We start from the raw sequence: 13,978 nt of genomic DNA, 5'->3' as shown, positions 1-13,978 counted from the left end.
CTCCCTGCTTGGAGACCCAAGAGCTGCGTACCTCACAGCCCTCCTACACAGCAGGAAAAGTTATTTGGCCTGTTTGCAAAGTCTCCATCACTAGAAATCTGGGTTGCACATTGCTTCTACATGGTTTATTGTCAGAGCTAGTTTATGACTTCTTTCATGATAAACAGCCTCTGGCTAAAGGAATTAAAAAATGCATCCAAAGGGATACACCGGAGACGCCTTTGAACTATTATAGGCTTCCAACAAGCCCCTTTGAACAGGATGATTTTCCCGAGTGAGGCAATGAGTCATGTAAAAGAAGGTAAGTTGTGGACGCTGACTGCAGCTTACATGGGAGTCCCTGCAACCGAACAACGAAGAAAACCACCTCATTCAAAGTCCAGATTCAATACTTTGGAGTCCAGCATCTCTACTCAACCAGGCTTATGTAGTACATGTGCTACGAGATGTCTCCAGATTAGCTTTAATGCAGTTAACAAGGGCATAAGGAACAGTGATCTCATGATGCCCATAAGGGATCCTGGCTGAACAAATACTTGGACGGTTAGCTTGAAAACCAGTTTTCACTGAAAAAGACATTTTCATCTGGAAGTTTTGGACTAGCAGTCTGTATTTGTTTATAGGTTCTAGAAATATGTATTTCACTATCTACTCAAACTTGTCTTTTTCCTGTTCGCACAGGGCAGTTCCGAGATGGCTACCAAAAGGACTTTTGGTCTTTCCTGTGAAATAGGCAGATGGCATTGACCTGGCAAAGAACAAGAAACGGGCACTGTAGCTTTCTGATCAGCTCCTGACAGAAAATCCAGCTCTGGCTACACTGTTGTCAAAGACAGGGAGAGGTCATCCTGACTTGTAAAAGAGATCTTTATTTGGGAAAATTAACATTTGCTTATTCCTGAAGGGCGCTTGCCTTGCAGAATGCCTACAGTCTTGACTACGTGTCCTCCGTAACAGTATGTACCTCTATAACCATTGTCCTTAATAGACAGAATGTATAGGTATTTTAGAGACTGGAGTTTCATTACTGTGTTCATGTCCCCAGTTACCACAGATATACACTCATGCTCCCTCCCTCAATATAAAAATGTCTGTCTGGTGTCTTATTACTTACAGTCCTGCTGCAAGCACCTTGTATTTATGACCTTTCAGCTCAAGCACTCATTTTCACAGTAGTTACACAGCAAACTATTTGGTAACAGCTTCCATGCTTATACATAGCATAGAATACTGAACTTTGAAGAGTGTTGTGGTTTAGCTTCAGTCAGCAACTGAGCACCACCCAGCCGCTCGCTCACCCTCCTCCCCGTGGGATGGGGGAGAGAATCGGAAGAGCAAAAGTAAGAAAACTCATGGGGTGAGATAAGAACAGTTTAATAATTGGGAAAAAGGAAAAAATTATATATATAATAATAATAAATTGTAATGAAAAGGAAAACAACAAAGGAGAGGAACAAAACCCGGGGTGGGGGACCCAAAAACAAACAAACAAGTGACGCAACCGCTCACCACCCACCGACCAACACCCAGCCCGTCCCCGAGCAGCGATCGCTGCCTCCCGGCCAACTCCCCCCAGTTTCTATACCAAGCATGACCCCATATGGTATGGAACAGCCCTTTGGCCAGTTGGGGTCAGCTGTCCCAGCTGTGTCCCCTCCCAGCTCCTTGCGCACCTGGCAGAGCATGGGAAGCTGAAAAGTCCTTGACCAGTGTAAGCATTACTGAGCAACAGCTAAAACGTCAGCGTGTTATCAGCGTTATTCTCATCCTAAACCCAAAACACAGCACTATAGCAGCTACTGGGAAGAAAATTAACTCTATCCCAGCTGAAACCAGGACAAAGAGTTAAAAATCTCTTCAAGCTCAAGAGAAGTGCCTCTTTAAAATTCCTACTTCATCTTCTAGTGCCTCGCAAAAATAAAAACATAATTCTCCTTAGTCTCTTTTCAGCTATTCCTTATAGTTGCCAGGAGGTGGAAACATAGCTACACCAGCCTACAAGAGAAGCATCATGTTGATGTGTCATTGTACAGCATGCTGCCTGCTGAAGAATAGTGCTAAAAATATCTGCAGCCTGAATTGGCTCAGTGGAGCCCAAAACCCAGGATCACACCATGCTCTTCTGGCCCCCCACCTCCCCCTTCCCCCAGCTAGCGAGACGTCTCTACTGCTTGCTACTGCTTCTCAGCATCAAGGATGCCCTTTAAGCAGCTGGCTCTGTCAGATGTGAAATACACGTTTATTTCAACAAGAATCCAAAATCAGGCTGCCTTTGATGGAAAGGCTCACAAAGCAGCAGCAATTGCAGCCCTCCAGAGCCGATAAACAGTCAGATACCTGGCAAAGTGATGAGGAGATAAATGATCGCTTGACTTATTTATTTAGAAGATAGGCGTCTGCTTTGACATTCAAAAACATTACACACATGCCCAAGTATGAAGAACGTGGCAGAGGTCAGAAGTGTTCGTCAGACAAGCTTTAGTAACCACAGAAACAGACACAGATGTAACCATCTTCCCGTTGTCAGTTGGTACCAAATTTTGAGTCCTAAGAGAAAACACCCCTTACACAAAAGGCAAATTTACATAAATACTTGGAAAAGGGGAGAGGGACACAACACTGGTAAAAGACTGTAGACAAAATAGCCTTTCAAAACATCCCAGGGTTAGGGTAAAACCTTGTGCCTGGTTTGGGTTTCTGTTTGCAGAACAGCGAGTTTGACACTGGCTTCGTTTCTGCTTCCTGTGCATCCCCCCACTGGAGCCCGACTGCTGAGCGTTGAATAAGGGCCTCAAGCTTTCTCAGAGCAAACTGAAGAGCACAGAGGATAGACTAGAAATATGTCAGAAGACATTTCAGAGGAGAGAACCACCCAGGAAATCCTTCTTTGCAGAGAGAGCTGTAGCAGAAAGGGAGAACCTCCCTGCATGGGAGGCAGGTCCCAGAAAGTACAGCTGGAAAGAAACCATCTTTTCATTTCAAAGAGCACAACACTGAGAAATCTGTTGCCTCAGTGAAGGCAAAACCTGGAAGAACTGACATTAGATGCAAGGGAATTTCAATTCTAGGACTAGAAAAGGCATGAAGAAATTCTTCTTCTCTGCCTAGGAGGTAGATGGGGTTAGCAGGTAAAGTGAATAATCCCAATGAACCAGTAGCAGGAAGTCCAGCAATAAGTCCCCTGAAACCTTGAAGCGTGCCATGAAACACAACGTGAATCCCAGACATTCATCATGCGCAATAAAATGAAGTTGTTCTTACAGCACCTCAGGAATATTATCTTGTTTAAGCAAAGCAGCTCAGACTTCACAAACAGTGTCTTCATGGTACGAGTCCTTGCGTGGAAAAAAAGACGAACACATACACACACACACACACACAAAAGAAAGAAAAAATCTACTGGCATTCAGGAGCAAAACGTACCAATCCAAATTAATAAAACACAAGCTTATTCAAAAAGTGACTAATGCAAGACCACATCTGAGGTTATATTGAGGGGTCATCTGGCCAAGAAGGCAGGCTTTCTCACATCTAAATCAACTGCCTGAGCTCAGGCTCAGTATTTAATTTGCAAGATACCTTATGTCACATTAGCACACAACTACATATTCCCAAAAGGCCATACAGGAGGCATCTGAAGTTCATAAAACAATGGTCTGGTGCTCATTCAGTGCACTCTGGTTTGGCACGACCGGGAATTGGACACTGAGCCAGGTGACTTCTGTGGATGTTGGCCAGAATCCAGCTCAGCTGCACCTTCTGCAAAATCTCTCAAAACCAAAACCAATGCAAGTTAGTTGGGATCATTTCACTTTCCTGCCTGGGGAGTTTTAGCCCACTAACCTCTATGGAATTATTACAGTGGGAAAAGGGGGAGTCCTTAAATATAAGGACCATGACAGAAATCCACCTGTGAGACTTGTGATTTTATAAAACCAATCATAAGCTCTATCTTCAGAAAAGAGAGAGAGAGAGATAGATCAATCGATCTTCTTACCTTTGACATACACAATTATCCAGGATATCATGACCGCAGCCCACATCTTCTCCAGCCCAGAATCCACCCTCAGAGCTTTGTTCTGTTGCAGGTCACCCTCTGTCCTCTCTGTGGTATTGACAATGCTCACACCTGATATAACGATGACCAACATGCAAATAGAAGTCTGCAGAACTTCATCTTTCCTTACGTAAAACTTAGTGGCAAAAAGGCAACTGCAGGTGTAATTTTTATTTCATTTTTAGTCAAAATATGTTGGAGGAAACTTTAAGAACATCTTAACAAAGCTGGGAGAACAGCTTGGAAGGAATACGAGCTGGTTTCTCAGTCTGACTCTGATCAGAACCAACCGACAAAGCTCTAGTAGCTCACCACCACCACAACCACCACAGAATCACAGAATTCTGTGAGAACCAGATGAGAACCTCGGCTAGTTAGGCCAAATAGACATTCCCTTCCGCTGGAGGCTTGGAGCCGAAGTCACTTGGCACAGGTAGAGGACACCATCCCATACGATCAGTTAAGCCCTGTATAGAAATGATTGCACAGGGGCACTGCCACTGTATGTTTCAGCCCTGCCAGCCTTTCTGCACAATAGTTTTCTCTTCTAAGTAATGAAGCAAGAGGAAGAAAAAATCACCTCAATAAGAACAAAATGTTCACAGCGGTGGCTGCTGTATCTCGGGTCCCGCTCCCTCTAAGCACCAATCCTCCCTGAGGTCTACATACACTACAATGAATTCAAGAGGCGATAAGGCTAGACTGTTTGCATACACAAAGGTCTCCATTTAAGAAAATACATAGATCTCCATTTTAGAGAAAATAACTTTACCGCCTGTGAATGTAGCTATGGCTATAAACCCAGAACAGGTGCTAGACGAACTGGAGCAGACCTGTGTCTAACCCGAGACTAACATACATTTTCCCACACTGCTTTTTCCACCCAATTCCTTTCAGCTCTGGTAACAGTGCTGGGAGTAGAAATCCCATGGGAAACTATTCCCATTAGCTCAGAGAGGTCTGAGCTACACACAGCCAATCTAAAACAAATCCCCAACATTTTTCACATGTCAGTCTTGCATTTAGCATGCATAGATGAAGAGACAGAGGAGTATGAAACTTATTCCACATGTCACAGTGTGGCAGCAATCATTTTTGGTTTCACACCCAAGGAGGAGAAGATACATCTTCATGAACACAGTTTTTATCATGCAGAAATTTCGCTTCGGAGACAACCATGTGGTCTCCCAACTCCTCTGAAAGAAAGCTCCTGGACACACAGAGCTTACCTGTTACATTCACGTTAATGAAGTGGCCCACAGCAGTTAGGACAGTATTCTTTATTTTGGCCCTGCACTGATAGCGGCCACTGTCTGACTGGTTGACTTTCTGAATTTTCAGAAGCAGAAAGGATGTGACTTTCGCCTTGGGGTCTGAGTTTCGCGAGAGGTGCAAGCTTTCCACCTCCTTTCCAAACCCAGTCTCATTTTGCTGCTTTGCTTTTTTATACCAGTGAGCCTCCATTTGTGACACCTGATCCTGTTGATGCCTGATGAGGCAATTCAAATTCAGCGTCTGTCCTTCTTCCAGGTATTTCATGGTAGATGCATAAATGATTTCCAGCATACTGTGTTCTGTGGTGGAAGAGGGCAGACATTAACTGCACTGACCTTTGCGCCAGGCCAACTCCCCCTGCCTCACCATACTTCTCCATTTGTTTAAGCAGGGGCTCTCTTATGCTCCAGATGTGCCCAGAGCACCCAGGATAACAGGTACCAAAATAAAAACAATACTTTTTCCCTCATGTGAGAGGAAGAAAAATCTGTTTCCTACCGTAGATCTTGCAGCAAAGGCATTATGCAAACAGAATATTCTCTATAAGCTTTGCTGTTTTCATAAAAATGGAAGATGAGAAGAGCGTCCTTTCTTCAAAAAAGAAGGTTAAAGCATCAGGGGAGAGGGATATCTGGGGGGGTAGGTTTGTTTTTTTCTCTTCAACTTGAAGAGAAAATTTGCTTTCATCTAATATTGAACTATTCCATGGAAAGATAATATAAAAATACTGATTGGCTCAAAATACTTCTCTTTCAGGATCAGATTTCACCTCCTGGCTCCCTGAGCATAATTCAGCATGGAGAAAACAAAAGGCTGAAAAACATCATGCAGAGCATGCCCCGCTGGAGGCTTATTGCAACAGATATTCTTTCTTTCCCATAACCCGGGCAGCATCTCTCAGCCACACCAAGTAACTCCTAAACAGGATTAAAAAAAATGCCAACAGCATGCTTGTCCTTGCCAGGGCTCCTCCTTACCTGATACCAGCATCGCCAGAGCTGCCATTTGGAACACCAGAACGGGGCTGCTGCCTCCAGCCCTAGGGAGGAACCCTGCGATCGGAGTCATCTTCTGCACTGAAAAAGGCAAGAGAAGAAAAAAAATCATAGGCAGTTATCCGTGAGTCCTTCTCATGGTACAGAGGAGAGCTAGTATCACTTAGCTGGGTACTGCAAGCCTGTCCTAGCACTTACAGAGCAGTGAAAAGTGCGCAGACCTTCCTCTGAAGCGATGAGCTTGTAAATGACAAAGAAACCCTCTGCATTTAAATAAGAGACATGAAAGCACATCTCACCTTTCTAAAAAAAGAAAAAAAAAAAACCAAACAACCAACAAGACAACAGACTCCACAAACCAGAACACCCACACACAATCTATAAACTCAAGTTGCAGGCAACAGGCTTACTGAGGGCCAGAAGGCACTAGCGAAAACAGCTGAAAGTTAGGACTTAGACCGCAATCACACAGTTATTGCTGCAGTCTACAGTGAACTGAACAACTGTCAACAAATTCCTAAAAGCTAGCAAAATCCCTCTGTAATTGTTTCTCCTCCTCAAGAGGGCACCTGCCTCAAATTATTTGGCTAGCACAGGCAAGAGCCTGGCTCCCAGCAAACTGTCTCAGGTCATTAAAATGAACGTACAGAACAACAGGCTACTGGCATCTCTTTTTCAATAATTTCAAAAAAAAATCAATTCTTGTTACTAATGTTACTGTATTTGTACTCTGAGTAGAAGAATTTTGATATGGGCATCAGGAAAAAACAGAAATTCCGAAGAAAAAGAAAAATAATGCTTACCGCTACATCCTCCTGTTTCAGACTAGTGTTAATAGGCAGGAGAGCTTCTTTCTTTACCTCAGAATGTAGATTTTCCTTTTCCCTAGAAAAACAAAGCTGTCTTTTAGAAATGTCTTTTAAGTGCCGGACCAGCAAGTGGAGCCTGACACGCTGCTGGGAAGGAGAAAAGCGAGAGTGGTTTGCTTGGCCTCCATTTTCCAAATGGGCAGGTGCCTTGAAAGGTTCTGAGGTTAAATAAGTAACCAAAAATCAAAAGCTTTGGTTTTGTTTGCTTGTTTGTTTGGGGTTTTTTTCTCCCTTCTCACCTACCACCTTAGACCAAGATACGGACGAAAGCCATGGCAGGGCTTCTGGTTGTTCCACATTGTGCAGTACTTGTAATCTGTGTACTTGTGTGAGTTAAATCAGTTGTTCTGGGTATGCTTGGATCTTCTTGTTGGTAGGGGAGGACAGCAAAATGGTGGGAGTGAAAATGACAGCCAAGCATTTATCTGCACTTTTCTATCCTGCAAAGAAATTCCTGTGTAGGCTGTACTTGCAAGAAGTTGAATGTCTGGTTGGTTTCTGTGTTATTTTAATGACAATATCTATTCTTCACTTATTCTTATCTTTCAGCTATTTATTGGCTTCCTAAAAGGGTCCCCATACACTTTCTGGTGTCAAGCTTTCAGTTATGGGTCAGCTACCCAGGAGCAGGAGATTTTATTGGCTTTTACCAGCTAAGGCCAGCTTAGCTAACATTTCCTTCTCTTAGATGGCTCAGTAATTTTCGGACGCTTAAAAGACTCAGAAGAGCTTTCACTTACAGAGTGCAGACAAGAAGCATGAGTTCAGTTGCTCTTTTAACAGTTTTTGACATGCGCAGAGCATAGTGGTTAATGTAAGGGGAATAATCAGAGCTGCCAGTTCACAGCCTCTGAAACTCATTAAAGCAAATCAAAATCTTTGCTATTAGCAGAAAGTAGTTCGGTGTCCCAGACACGTTTACTGAAAATGTATGCTCTCTGTGCTGCAAAGCCATTGGTTTCCAGAGTTGCTTCCAAACTTCCTTAAGCCGACACCACATCCGTGGAAGGTGCTGACTTGAGAGCCCAGACACAAACATCAGCCATTCACAAAGCATGCACAATTCAGAGAGCAAAGCAAGATTTTTTTTTTTTTTTCTCTTCTCCTTCCACTTTCTCTCATATCTCAGGCCAATGCCAAAGCGATCGCTTCCCCTGCAGAGCAAGCAATGTGTTCTTTGAAGTCCATTCAGCACCAGGTCTGTCAGCGGAGCGTGATCCCAGTTACTCAGCCTTCACGGTGGAGCCTGTGGATACATATTCACGAGCAAACAAGACCGAACTTGTCTCTGAGGTTTCTCCTCAGAAATAGGGCAGTGAACAGCCTTTTTATCAGAGAAAGGCCTAGGGAGGCTTTAAGCCAGCACCATGAGCTGTGCCTACATTCTCAACAGGCATCTGAGATTAGTAATACTGGAAAATACCGAGGGTGCAATGGAACACCCCCCAGCACACCCACCATGTTAACTTCAAACAGGGCTTAAAAGAGGAAAAAAATCCCCTATTACAACCATTTAAAAAAAAAAAAAAGCAAGTAGCAAAGTTCTGCTTGCTGAGTAAATCTGAATAGATGTCTGTTTGTTTTAAGGCAAGTGAGATCTCGGATGTCTCAGTGTTAGTAAATCCATCAGATTCAATACAACAGTTAACAAATTTTCATGACAAGATTACAAGGCAAGGATATATCAGGGCTAGGAAAAACAGATCACAAGATCAGACAATATATTCTCTGGTGTCCTCATGCATCCTATGTATTTCCTGCTTTAGGAACTGACCTCCTCATGAAAGAAGGAAAAAAAAAATGCTATCGGCTCTTGTGTGTGTTTATATTAAATCAAAAGATAAAACCAGTGATAGATTTCAGCTATTGAAATCCTGATATTCTCATCCTACTTTGTTTAACTAAAAAAAAAAGGCAACATGGGAGAAATACATACCCTAAAAAAATGTGTCCTGAGGCAGCTTCGGACTATCACCTTCATGTATACATACCCATGATAATGAAAGAAAAATTTCAAACAAGGCAAATTCCAGGATTTGTCTTAGTGGTATGCAAATCATATTCAGATAGCAAGAGAAAAAGTAAAGTTCAGTTTCACCTAAATCATCTGTTACAAATGAAAAACAGTATAGTCATGAGGAAAAACATACACAGAAGATAACCAAGTCAGATTAAGCACTCCACAGCAACTGACCTATCACTAGATAACACCATATTCTGTATTTGCAACAGAGGTTCCAAAAATGCATCTCAGAGGACCTACCAAGCTTTCCTAGAGCCAAATCCTGACAGCTCCAGCTGGACAGCTCTGTAAACGAGATGGTGGGAAAGCCTGGTCCTCATCAGATCTGTGAAGGATGTATCCTCTCGGTGGGCTGGAGCCGCTCTTTCACCACTTTGGACACCAGTGCACCTTTGGGAACAGGCACGACACAGCTGTGCACCAGCCGCTCTGGATTTCTCATAGTCCTGCTCGTAATCTGTACTAGATACTTGTCTTTGCCCTGATCATACGGCAGGACTGCATTTTGGATGCGTTGGTCTACAAGTCAATGATGACCAAAAGGGACCCTTTTACCCTCCCTTTTTACCTCAGTTTAAGACCTAGTTTGCTGGGTTTGCTTTTGTAGAATACCACTTCATCATTACACATCTTATACATTGGCTTCTATAAATGACAAATGGGCTGTCATTTTTACTTTCTTATATCTAGAATAAATGTAAAAAAAAAAACAACCAAAACCCAAAATGTTAAAACCCAAGAGTTCTATACTGAATTAAAACATAAGGCTTTTTTCCGTAGTGATCATTATTTTTACTCATCATGCTGTGAAGCAGTTTAGAACTAATTTTGAAGAGAACACAAAGAGCTTACAAATTTTGTACCTGGACCTGGAATAGGTCCAGGTACCAATTAGTGAAAAGACGTACCTTCTTTTTTCATTGTTTAAAAATCAAAATAATAACATTAATAACATCAATCAAATAGCACAAAAGCAAGCAAACCTTAAGAAAGCAACGCTCCGCTGTTATCTAGGCTGGTTAAATATGTAACTTCACAGTATTACAGTGAATCAACAGACTAACATAGTCAAGTGATCAAACCCTCAAACTAATATAACAGATTATCACCACTCACAAAGTTATCCCTAGGAGAATTTAAGACAATGACAACATCCTTCAGTTTCAATCCCTTACTTAATATAAATGCCTACCTGATTTAAGTGTCCATTAGCTACTTTTTGCTTACACCTTACTGTCACTAAACACCGTTACGGAGGGTTCTTATTCCATCATCCTCTTCTTCAAAAGGACACAGTGGGCTTTAAAGAAGGTCTGACAGCTAAATCACATAGCAGCAGCTTAAAATACAACCATTAACACAAGAGAACCTGACTCAGTGACAAGTTGTGATTTAAGTTTAGGAAATCACCAAAGGACTCTGTTGGGAATCTCTCATGTGCACAGGCAAATGAAAACCAAGAGATAACGGTATAACTCCCTCCCGCAAAGGCGAAACAAAAAGCACAAGAGAGTAGAATAAACTACTTCTGCTTAACTTCTTGTCGTTGGCTATATGGACTCAAATACTGTGGAGCTTACTGTCACGCACACAAGTTTCATTCAGGCTTATGCTGGCTTCCCCAGTGACATAAATCTTTAAATTCTTCCTCCTCTCGATGACCTGCCCAAGGAAACAGCTTAACGTAACTTCAGCTATGTCTGTGGATAACAGAATTTTTCTTTTTCTTTCTCAGGTCTTTACATCCTGAGAAGGCATGTCCCGCTTGCTCCAGCTCTGAACCCAGTTCAGCATTTCAGGATCACTTAGTTTTTTAGGGCCCTGATATCGTCATGTCACTCAGGATGATCTTCAAGACAGACAATAAGCTAAGATGTAGGTGGATATTTCCTAGGAAGTTTGAATGTCATCTTCCAGCTGAAATCAGGGACACAAGCTCTGCTGTCACCAAAACCAGTTTTACTCTTACAACCAAGCCAACCTTATTTCCATGTATGCATTTTATGGAGATTTATTCTGTCCTTAGTACTTAGGCATAGATTTCTGGTAGGATCTGTTGCTTGTTTGGAGGGGATTTTAAACAAATAAATATAAGTTCATAACCAACGCTACTGGCTTTCGCACCATATTAACATAATTTATTTTTATACTAAATTTTTTTTCTCATATTAATCTTGGGTTCAAATAGTGTCTAGTTTTATATTCCTCCCAAAGCTTATAACAATGGTTTTCAATAGTTACACAGGAAAAGGACTGCATTCTGCATTTCTTCAGTGCCAAGCATAGCAGTAGCCGCTTTCTTTTTGTGATAACAGATTACAAGCCTTTCAAAGCCACGAAGTGACAAGAAGTAATAAAGAGCAGGCATTATCCACCCCCACGTTTCTATTAACAGTTCTATAAGCATCATCAGAGCAGAACACAATAGTTCCCCTGACACAAAAGCAAATATACAGTGACTGAGAAGACGGAAACTTCTACAGGAAGTTTGTATTTCTCTTTGCCTTCAAGGCTACGTTCAGACTTTCCATTATGATCACTGATCTCAGAAAGAGAGCTAAATGAATGCTATTCCAATTTAAATCCTTCTTGTAGCAAATTTGAAGCAAAAGTTAGGTCCCTGGCATACAGAAAAGAGTCAAAATAATTCTCGAGGATTCTGTGAAGCAACATCATTTATATTTGCTGAGGCTAATGCACCTTACCCCTCCAGACATCAGTTCAGCCTGAGCTTAGGGTAATGAAATGTCAGAATAGTATCTTTACTGACAAAGTGAAATTAAATACTCAATAATATAGAGGTTAATACAGAAATTAGGGACATTTCCTGGATAGATTACAGACTTGGGGAGGAGGGGATGGGATGGGATGGGATGGGATGGGATGGGATGGGATGGGATGGGACGGGACGCAGGCAGCAGGAAGAGGAACAGAAGATGGGAAGAGAAAGAGCTTCACACTTGCTGCTGTCAAAGCCTTGGGCCTGGATACTTCCTGTCTCACAGAGCTGTATTTTGGGAGGAAGAGTATATGCTTTCTATAGCAATTGTATAAGCATCTCTTCCTCATGCTCCTTGAAGAAAACAGTGAAGTAGACATAGTACTTATTATTTATGCATTCCAAAAAGCTTAAAAGAAAAGGGACGCAGTCTACTGTCAAATTCAGAAATCCATCTCCAGAGGGCAAGAAACACACATGCAACTGAGATTGAAGTAACTTATTCTGTTCCTTCATAGATCAGAAAAAAACAGTTTTATAAGGGTATATACCCTAGGAAAAAGAAAGCTCCATGTGCTGAATGGAAAAAGCCAGGCTAGTAGATTTATAACATTATTTTTTATGTGTCAGCATCTTGCATGTCCAAAGACTACTGAACGATACAGCAATTAAAAGGCAGAACCGAAGAAATACGTGTCCAGAGAATGCCCAACAGAAGGAGCTGGAAAGAAAAGTCTTCCCACATGCTATGAGCGCCAGAGGGAAGACGAGAATTCCAAAGGCATTGCCGTTTGAGCAGCATTAATCAAACCAACTTCAGCTGCTCTTATCCAAACAGTCCTGCAGACAGCCCGATTGCTGTGCATGCATGTGAATATATATACATGCGTACAGGCATTTACTATGAACAAACACATAGTTTCACCGAAAAGTCTACTTAGCTCACATAATTCTTCATTTTTAAGACCTTTACGTTTTGGCTTCAACAGAAATTTCCAGTTTTTAACATTGATTTCAGCCCGACATCACAGCAAAAGCAGCTGCACAGACACACCTCACAGTTAACTCTGTAAAAAATTCTGCATCTAAAAGCCCAAATTCATGATCAATACAGAATATTTGTTGAATAGCTAAAGAAGAAAGCATTGCTTGTAGCTTATATTCTCCAGTAAAAGGGCCACTAGGGAAGACAATTCAATACTTAAAGCACAAAGAGCAAAGCCTGGAGGAAGAGGACTGCCACTATAATTCCTTACTGGCAGGTCCGGGGATAACAGAATACCTTTCTTTGCTGCAAACACAGGGACAGCAAATGATTTTTTTTTTTCCCCTCCCCCATTTTTTAGGAAGACATAAGCCCAAAACGCTAGAAGAAGGGGTATTCTCCCCTTCCTCTGCAAGCCTGCAAACCAGCAGGATTGCAATGTCATTCCTGTTTGCTTCCCCTTTTTTTTTCCCTGACTCTCTTTACCGTATCAGGAGCATGTGGTCACCAGAAGAGAAAGAATTAATTACCACTTGGCTATGTGCAGGATGACTGATGAATATTCATTTGGTAGCTCAAATGGACTTTGCCTCATGATTAAGGAGGACTTCAGTGAACCAAATATTTCTATTACCAAATCACATGGTGCTTTACATAACACTTGCCAAACTGGAGTGGAAAAAAACATCACTGGCAAAATAAGGGGCAAAGGGAAAGGGCTGTACTGATTTTGAACAGCTAAAATACAAGAGCAAATAAAATACGCCTTCACATTACTCTGCTGAAGGAGACCTTAAAACAGTGCAAGGCTCTGATTCACAATCCCTGTCAGACTTAGCCGTGGAAGGCAAGACTTAGCTGAAGAGGCCGCCGCCCCCTCGGATGGGAACAGCAACTTCTTCAGGGAGCATATCTCTGCCTAACAGAGGTTGCGAATCACAGCCTTCGGCCGTCGCAGTGCACAGCCTTGCATATTAATATAAATTGAAAGTGACGTTGCCTCTTGTTAATACACTGGGTTGCGGTGGCTTAGACCAGGTGTACCACCTTTCTGG

The 13,978-nt window shown here is 42.2% G+C and overlaps 1 protein-coding gene across 9 annotated transcripts; it reads right to left on the bottom strand.

Annotated features, from left to right (window-relative positions):
• Positions 1–2,386: 2,386 nt before the first annotated feature.
• Positions 2,387–13,453, bottom strand: LOC142416546 (uncharacterized). 9 transcript variants are annotated; one of them, XM_075516258.1, is made up of 7 exons: positions 13,410–13,453; positions 9,133–9,544; positions 7,131–8,442; positions 6,310–6,408; positions 5,287–5,631; positions 3,998–4,129; positions 2,387–3,768 (listed from the first exon to the last, which is right to left on the bottom strand). In XM_075516258.1, exons 4-7 carry the CDS (start codon positions 6,398–6,400, stop codon positions 3,668–3,670), a joined length of 669 nt encoding a protein of 222 aa, XP_075372373.1. In that variant the 5' UTR covers positions 6,401–6,408; positions 7,131–8,442; positions 9,133–9,544; positions 13,410–13,453; the 3' UTR covers positions 2,387–3,667. The 9 variants fall into 9 exon arrangements, with proteins under 9 accessions (XP_075372373.1, XP_075372399.1, XP_075372359.1 ...); XM_075516284.1 differs by having other exon boundaries at positions 7,131–7,212; positions 9,460–9,544; XM_075516244.1 differs by having other exon boundaries at positions 9,133–9,717; positions 13,410–13,426.
• Between the last annotated feature and the right edge of the window lie 525 nt (positions 13,454–13,978).

The sequence above is a fragment of the Mycteria americana genome, chromosome 1, assembly GCF_035582795.1.
Source record: "Mycteria americana isolate JAX WOST 10 ecotype Jacksonville Zoo and Gardens chromosome 1, USCA_MyAme_1.0, whole genome shotgun sequence".
Taxonomy (NCBI): Eukaryota; Metazoa; Chordata; class Aves; order Ciconiiformes; family Ciconiidae; genus Mycteria; species Mycteria americana.
This window is presented reverse-complemented; position numbering and strand designations above follow the sequence as displayed.